The 8,780-nt window shown below is 36.2% G+C and overlaps 1 protein-coding gene across 2 annotated transcripts; it reads left to right on the top strand.

Moving 5' to 3' along the window:
- The first annotated feature begins 2,440 nt into the window (after positions 1-2,440).
- On the top strand, positions 2,441-7,034 carry LOC126595760 (tricalbin-3-like). 2 transcript variants are annotated; one of them, XM_050262068.1, is made up of 9 exons: positions 2,441-3,729; positions 4,113-4,354; positions 4,545-4,563; positions 4,698-4,903; positions 5,080-5,189; positions 5,278-5,376; positions 5,829-6,270; positions 6,391-6,538; positions 6,675-7,034. In XM_050262068.1, the coding sequence occupies exons 1-8, from the start codon at positions 2,894-2,896 to the stop codon at positions 6,489-6,491; spliced, it is 2,055 nt and encodes a 684-aa protein (XP_050118025.1). In that variant the 5' UTR covers positions 2,441-2,893; the 3' UTR covers positions 6,492-6,538; positions 6,675-7,034. The 2 variants fall into 2 exon arrangements, with proteins under 2 accessions (XP_050118025.1, XP_050118024.1); XM_050262067.1 differs by having other exon boundaries at positions 6,391-7,034.
- The last annotated feature ends 1,746 nt before the right edge of the window (positions 7,035-8,780 follow it).

Here is an 8,780-nt window from a genome sequence, read left to right as displayed (position 1 = left end):
TAGGGTAGATTTGTTTTTTATTGAGTTTTCCTTGAACAATCGTTTCCCTCTTTTCCTTTATACAGTATTGTTGAATTTTATATAATTAATTGCCCTTCGAATAACCATAAGGTGAAACACAAATCTCACACTATTTGCTTCTTACTGGGCACACATTGTTTCAAAGCCTTTTGATGGTGATGAACTCCATTGCTTCATCCTTGGTTCGTTTTCGAACATTTGGTTCGGTTTATTATTTTAATTTTGAAACCGCAGTGAACTCTGAAAACAAATATATATTCCTATTTCTTTATTTTTGAACTTTTTCTTGGACAAGCCCTAGGAATTTGGAAAGGGGAAATGCATATGAAAAAGAAAACAAAAGGGGAAAAGCAACGAATGAAAACCCATGATTCTTCATCCCCCCCCCCCCCCAAGTTGGAATTTGGAAAGGAAACGGTTTTTTTGTTTTTTTCTGGCTTTTTTAGAAGAGAGTAATATTATTTGTTTATATTCTTTTTTTTTAAGATAAATTTATCTCTAATTATATATAGGGTTATTTTAGGAATAATAGTGGGTGGGAAAATAACATTTTAATTTTTTAAGTTTTTATAGTGGGTGTAAATATAACGTGGGTGGAGAAATAAGACAACGGGGTGGGTCTAGCAGCTCTCCGGTGGAATTAGGGGGAAATTCCCTTCGAATCCTTTCCACCAAGCTAATTAATTCGGACTTTTGAAATTTGATCTAACAGTAAAAAATAAAAGTCATTTTACAAGTTATAATAACTTTAACCGTTTAATAAAATTTCAAGAGTCTGAATTCGTTGATTTTAGTGAATTTGGTAAAAGTGATCCGCAGATGAAGCCATGAATCAAATCAATCCGATAGACCACGTTAAACCCGGCCCGAAACAACCAGAACTCATGTCCCTATCTCAATGTTAAGTCCACACCCAATAGTCTTCAAAATTATGAAGGCCCAGATTGAGATTGAGGCTCAAGTCCACCAGCCCATTTGCAACATGATTTTTCTTTTTTTTTTCTTTTTATATTTTGAGAGCCAAATTTTCTTCTTTCTATTGGTGAATAAAATAAAAGTGAAAGAAAAATCGGCAAAAATAATAATTTTTAAATCTCAAATGTCGAGATGATCAAAATTTTAATAGTATAAGAAACAAATTTCATACAAGCGTTCAATTACCGAAATGTTCTTGCAACTAAGAAAGAGAAAAAGACAGGCTACACCTTAACACTGGTGCGAGCCAATGACTTTCCGATGACTAAGAAAGGCTTAATGGATGAATATGGATCTAGCAATCAAGTTCAATAGTTTGAGGTCTTATATAAGGGCAAGTGTTCAATTGAAGATGATTTACTAAGGTGCTCACTACGTTACATGCTTAATTGATTTAAGTCATATTATCTAGTTGATCAAGTCATTTAGTCAATCAGTCTTTCAAATGCGTGATAAATAGCGTATTTAAGGATTATGTTTAAAGAGGTCTTTTACCCGCATTGAATATTGTGTCCTATAACTTGGTCATAGTTATTGAGATTGGTTATCTTGTCATTAATCATTCATGATCATTTTCTTATCCATCATGATGAACTTATTCCTCTATCATATCTTGTTATGTATGAGGACGGATAGGAGATTTTCTCAGCCATTTACGACCAATAACTACGTTGAGTTAAGTGGCTAACGTGTTGGATGAAACGTATTCATCACGTGGACCTAGTAGATTTGTATGCTAAGCTTATTTTGTTTATGTGTTTAATCCTCATTAGGTTGTAATTTTTTGTTGATCACACGTATGTATGCAATTGTTATGTCATTAATATGTGATCACAATGTCGACAATATTTGATTAAGAGTGGGCTCAAAAATACGAAACAAACAAAAAACTAACCCCTTCACATAACAATTCACCAAAAAATCTGAACCGAACCAAAAGTGGTTGGTTCAGTTTCAATTTCAATAGTTTAGATGCTGAATCGAACCAAACCAAATTAGATACTAAATGATGTCATTTCATAATTGTCCTCTTTCTAACCTTAGAGCATCTCTAAAGGAGATGTCAAAATGTACACATCAACTATAATAGTAAAAAAAGACCACACTAATATTCTCCAACCGAAGTGCCAAATCCTATGGGGCAATGACATGAATTAGCTGCAAAAAAAAGGTTGCTGTCAAATTTGACAGCAGCTTCAAATGTTTTTTTATTAATTATTAAATGCATTTTATTAATTTAAAAAAAATGGACGAATGGAAGTAGACCGGTATTTTATGTTGAATCAAGTTTCAAAAAATGGACTGCCATATAATTCCAACAAAGAAAAAAACTGCCATAAACCGCGTCGGCTTCCGTACCACGTGCATCTATGTTTTTCACGAAAATAATAAATTAAAAAAAAAAGGAGAAGAGAAGGAGGGAGGAAATTAGGAAAAGTAAAAGGAGTGGGAATACCATATTATCCACGTCTTCCCAGATTTTGAGGCCTTGAATGTCGATGCTGATCTCCAGCATCACAAACGAGTTTTCAGTTTTGTTCCCTCTTGCCTTCCCTGCCTCAACTTTAACACGCAAATATTTTATCGACGAAACGAAGATACAAAAGCAATTCCTCTCTCGCTTTCCATCTCCATCTTCTACTTCTAGTCTCTGAGCTTTCATGGAGGTTTCAGCTTGTTCCCATTTCACTTCAGATTACCAGGCTATCACGACGGCGTTGTTGCTGCTAAACAACTTTCGTTTCGCCACTTTCTTTTTATTTTGAATTTTTCTTTTGCTAATTGCTTCGTTGGGAATTTGGATTGAATTTCTGGAGCGGGAATCCATGTTTACCAATGCAATTCCCTACATCCACATCTCAGTCAGGTGCTCTGAGTTTATCTCCGCCGCTAATTAATGATTTTGCAGTCAGTATCGGCTAGCTTCGATTTCTCGCAGCCACCGTCTCGTCCTTCTCACTGCCCATGTGGAAATTTCGCCCACCTAAGTAAAACCCACTTCTTCGTCTCCCTCCCTTGGTCTAAAAGAAGAAGAAAGCAGCTGCTTATCGCCAATTTTCCTCGAAAAAGCGTGAGAAGAAAATGGGGTTTTAGTTGCTGTGCGGTTTCGCCAGATGCTCCGGGGTCTTCCATGAGCATAGAGCTTACGAATTCAGCGAGACGGGGTGCAAAAAACTTGGTGATAAAGCGTTTCTCCGGTGAATTGGAAGCCGATGAATTTTCCCAAGAGTCGCCGGTTCAAATGGGGAACAATTTCACCAGCTTTCAGGAGGACCCTTTTGTGGATAAGCTCAGAACTCAGCTGGGAGTGATACATCCCATTCCATCGCCTCGAATAAACCGAAACATTGCGGGGTTGTTTGTGTTCTTCTTCTTTGTGGGCGTTGCGTTTGATAAATTGTGGACTTCAAGGAAGAAGAGCAAGCTGGGGAGTGACAATGGCCGCCTCGGGGCATGGCCGCAAGTGCCCACGAGCTTTTCGCTGTTTCTGGAGAAGGATTTGCAGAGGAAGGAGTCGGTGGAGTGGGTGAACATGGTGTTGGGGAAGCTGTGGAAGGTTTATCGAGCCGGCCTTGAGAATTGGCTCATTGGGTTGCTGCAGCCGGTCATTGATAATTTGAAGAAGCCTGACTATGTTGAGAGAGTTGAAATCAAGCAGTTTTCTTTAGGGGACGAGCCGTTGTCTGTTAGGAATGTCGAGCGGAGGACGTCCCGCCGCGTTAATGATCTGCAGTGAGTTAAAGTTCTCAATTCAATTATGCTTGTGTTTTGTTTGATTGGATTGCTTATTTTCTCTATTTCAATGTTCATGATAGACTGATTGTTTACGTGGAAATCGAATGACGAACTCAATGGAATGTGAATATCCTGCTTTGTAAGTTGGCATTGGATGCTACGAAATGATATAAAACAATAAGTTTTAGTGGATGAGTTCGATCAAAGCAAACGTTGAGATAATTGACCTGACATCCGTACCATTTTTTCGTTAGGCTACATCTTTATGAAACTGATTTGCATGTTTTTTGTCAAAATACTTGGTGATCTGGGAGCCTATTTTTTTCCGCGATAACTCGATATTCCATTACACTGATTCTATATCCCTTTATTTCATTTAGGTACCAAATAGGTCTACGTTATACAGGTGGTGCTCGTATGCTGTTAATGCTCTCACTAAAATTTAGCATTATTCCCATTTACGTGCCAGTTGGTGTTCGAGATTTTGATATTGATGGGGAACTTTGGGTCAAGTTACGGCTAATACCTACATCGCCTTGGGTGGGAGCCGTTCAATGGGCTTTTGTTTCACTTCCCAAGATCAAATTTGAGTTGTCGCCGTTCCGCCTGTTCAATTTGATGGGTATGTCATATATTCATAACCATGTTTTTATTTACTAAGGTACTATAGGCTATAGCACTATGTTTGGCAGATAAGATTGATTGTTTTATTTAATGTTAATTGCATTTGTTAAGGCTAAATCGTTTTATGTTGAAGATACTGATAATTATCTTCTTCTCTCTTCATTTTTTCATGGATTGGGCAAATTCAGCAATTCCTGTTCTCTCAATGTAAGTGAATCTCATCATTTTCAGCCGTTATATTGTGTCTATGCAAAACTTAATGGTCTAGGTGTACACTCTGGATTTGTATGCTTGTTTGTTTGTTTCACCTTTTGACTTGAATCCCTAAATGCATTTTTTAGGTTTTTGACAAAACTTCTCACCGAGGATTTACCTAGATTATTTGTACGCCCAAAAAAGATTGTCTTGGATTTCCAGAAAGGAAAAGCAGTTGGCCCTGTCGGAGTTGATTTCAAGTCAGGGGACATACAAGAAGGAAACAAGGATTTTGTTGGAGAATTATCAGTGACCCTTGTAGATGCTCGGAAGCTTTCCTATGTTTTCTATGGTAATGAATGTCTTCTAATGCGAGATGGTTTCATTTGATTTGATTCCTTATTTTAGTTACTATAGTGATGCACATATTTTTTAAGCTGCCATTGACTTGTGATAAAATGAATATCATAATTATTCACTTCTCCTTTTTATTTAGGGGTTCAATAACCTGTTGATCTAATTTTTCAGGCAAAACAGATCCCTATGTTACACTAAGCCTGGGAGATCAAATTATACGCAGTAAAAAAAACAGTCAAACTACTGTTATTGGACCTCCTGGTGAGCCGATCTGGAATCAGGTGAACCTTCTTCTAGTGATGCTTCATCTACTATATTGTAAAAATTCGTATATGTAATTTGTAATCATGTGTTTGTATGTGCTAGCAGGATTTTGATATACTTGTGGCGAACCCTAAGAAACAAAAATTATACATCCAAGTCAATGATTCTCTTGGATTCACAGACTTAACTATTGGTACAGGAGAGGTAAAAGATCTAATCCTTTCAAATACTGAACTTGTTTTCATGACTGGCATGGCCGTAGCATACATGTTTGGGATGCATGCATGTAATGTTGTTTGTGTTTTCAGAACCAATACTTGTTTAAAAACATAAAGCAATTTTGAGGTAGCGGGTTATATCAAGAATGAGATATGGCTGCATTCTTTTATTCTTCTAATCTAAAGTTCTAAGGAACGTAAAAATGGTCCTTTTTCCCCTCTCCGTAAAAATTTAAAATTAGATAAGGGATAAAAAATGATGAAGATGGATTTGACAAAAATATCCCAAAAGTTTATTCCCACCTAATTGCGCATGATACAGCAGCTAATGGTTGAATTCATTGCCTTCAAAGGCAAATTGGCCCATCTATACTTCTTTGAGTTCTTCCGGATTTTCAAAAGTAAATAGTTTTCCATTAATACCTCGTTCATTTCTAGGTTGATCTGGGATCTCTCCAAGACACTGTACCAACGGACAGGATTGTGGTACTGCAAGGAGGTTGGGGCCTGTTTAAAAAGAAGTCTGCGGGTGAAATACTACTTCGATTGACATATAAGGCATATGTTGAGGATGAAGATGATGACAAAACTCAGGTGGCTTCTATGGATACTGATGCTTCAGATTCAGATGATGAGTTGTCTGACTCTGTGAAGGATAAACTTGAGCCTGGAAATGAGGCAGACAAAGAGTCCTTCATGGACGTTCTAGCAGCTTTAATTGTGAGCGAAGAATTTCAAGGGATAGTGGCATCCGAAACAGGAAACGCCAAACTTGGGGATGATATCTCAATTGCAGGGTCAAAAATTTCAAAATTGCGGCGTGGACGTGATACTGAATCTGTGCCTGCAAATTCCAATAATAATTCGGAAGGCTCTCAAGGTATTTAATCTTTATGCTACCTCTTACATCATTATGTAACTTAGCAATTTACTGTCGATTTTGACTGGTGTTTATCTCCTCAGCCACCAAAAAGATTAACAACAAACTTCTGAATTGCAGGAGTATCCGTGGAAACCACCTTACTTTGGCTTTCTTTAGTTGCTGGCTTATCAGTGCTAATTGCAGTCAACATTGGTGGCTCAAACATTTTCAATCCTTGAGGCGTAAGGGAGCTTGGGAACTAGATCTCAAAACTAGCTTTAATCAAGTAATACTGGAAATCCTTCTTCATTGGTTCCATATTACGTCTCGGATAGATTATAGCTCATTATCCAGCTTACTGTTCCGGCGTATCCCATCCCTTGAGTTTGGATTTCTCAAAGAAGTACCCTTGTCCATGGCAGGGTGGATAACACTCTGGTAACTTAAAGGTGAACGGACTCACAGACTGAATTCATTTCCAACGTCCACTCTACACGCTTTATATTTGTGATCATTGCAGAGGAAATTCTATCGGCGGCATTTTTGGTTTTTCTTTGCAGTAGGCGTCCATAGCTAGTGTGATATTTACCAGGTATCTTCTCTTTACTAACTGTTCATATAGCATTTCTTCTTTCTCTTCAGAACCAGGTAGCTTTTAAAGGTTCTGTAATTTGGAATTGGGGACTGAAAACAACTAATGATTTACTCATTGATGTTAGAAATGTACAAGGGCCTAAAGCTCAAAGATGAAATAATGGAAATGGATTCACATTTCAGGCTTATACTTTGTGTTTTAGTTTCTGGGTACATCTCAGTGTTGATATAATTATTAACATGGGCCATCTTCGTTATTCGAAATGGCATTAGAGGAGTGATTTTTTGCGCATTTTAAGTGTGCAAGAGGCGAAAAAGAGTGTGCAACGTTATTTCTCATTCCTTTAATGTGTATTTTGAAATGAAAATTTTTGTACCGTATGAAAGATGATTAAGAGGCAGAAGATCTAATAAATTTGGAAAATACTACGAAAATCGTTTTTTAGTGTATCAAATTGTAGCACATTTTTAAGAAAGGTGGAACTTACAACTAAGTGTTTTTAAAATAGTTGAAAGCGTTTTTGATGAAAATGCTTTTAGAACAATCTTTAGTAAAAATGCAAGTAAATTCTGAAGAAAAAAAAAACACTTTAATGCTTCATGCAAGAAACAAGTAAATGTGCATCTTGCAGGAAGCACTTTAAACGCTTTTGAAACTTAAAAACATTTTTTTTAAAAGTAGTTTCAAACATGCCCTTATTTGTATTGGTGGTTCTAGTTCTGCTATAAATGTAATATAATTTGATATGATCTCTTATCATTACTCAATAAATCTTGCTTGTGAAAGTATTGGGTGTGGCTTCAACGGTGAAAGTGTTTTAACTATTTAAATATTTTATTTTCAATCTCATTCATTTGTATTATTTATTCATTGCTACATGATAATGAAAAATTTTCCGAGTATATTACAAAAAAATATTTGTTGCATGTAAAAGGGAATATTCCTCTCACGTGTGTGCATCATTTGATCCAAAGGCTGTAAAACGAATAATAAATAGGAGCACGATCCAAACATTGCATATGAAAAGAGAAGGATATCATCAACTACATTTTAACGTACCTTTTGTACAAGGCCAAGGGATTATGGATATCACGATTCACGGATCGCCATGTTTTCTTATAAAAAGTACCCGTTATTTTTAAATCTCAAAAAACAGTTTTTTTTTAATGACTTACTTATAAATGAAGATTCAATGGTAAATGACGGACTACAAGGTTTCCTTCAAATTAAAAAGTAGAGGTTTTGCGTTCGAAACCCGCTGTTAGTGTGGATGCCAGACTTGTGGTCAGGGGAAGGCTGAAATATTTTTGTGAGTCTTCTCGGCCTTTAAGTCATTTGAAAATAATAGATAACCGTGAATTGTCACCCGTTGTTCTCCTTTTTTAAAAAATGACTTACTTATAACAATTTTTTTGGTCAAAGATAAGGTAAAATCTGTCCATTTTTTTCTCTAAAAAAATTGTTCTTTGCTTACTATTAATATTATCACTCTCCGAGAACAAATAAATAGCCAAGCCATATAAAAATGTGTTATACAATTTGTTTTTTTTTTTATTGTGTTTTATAAATTTTAAGTGCATAATAAAATTTCAAAAATGTTGGGTCACACGTGTAACAGCATTTGTCAGGTATTTAAAATGTGAACTACATGATTTATGTTCATTCATTTTATCATGCGGTTAGAAGTGGAAGTGTGAAATTCGTTTGAAAATTAGAAAGAAAAAATAATATTTAAAAAAAGAGGGGGCATAGCACGGCATGGGGGAGTAGCACATGGTCGGTGGGCTTGAGTCCAAAACATGACAGCCAGCCAATCTTAATGGCTTAGTTGGTGGAGATTTCCATCTGAGATCATCATCAACAATACTAATTAAAGTTTTGTTATTGTAGGTGTTTAATTGACTTAAATATTAATTTATAGCTCGTTAAAAAG

This window comes from Malus sylvestris, chromosome 13 (assembly GCF_916048215.2).
Source record: "Malus sylvestris chromosome 13, drMalSylv7.2, whole genome shotgun sequence".
In the NCBI taxonomy this organism is placed as follows: Eukaryota; Viridiplantae; Streptophyta; class Magnoliopsida; order Rosales; family Rosaceae; genus Malus; species Malus sylvestris.
The sequence above is the reverse complement of the archived record's forward strand: the minus strand, read 5'-3'. Positions and strand labels throughout refer to the sequence as shown.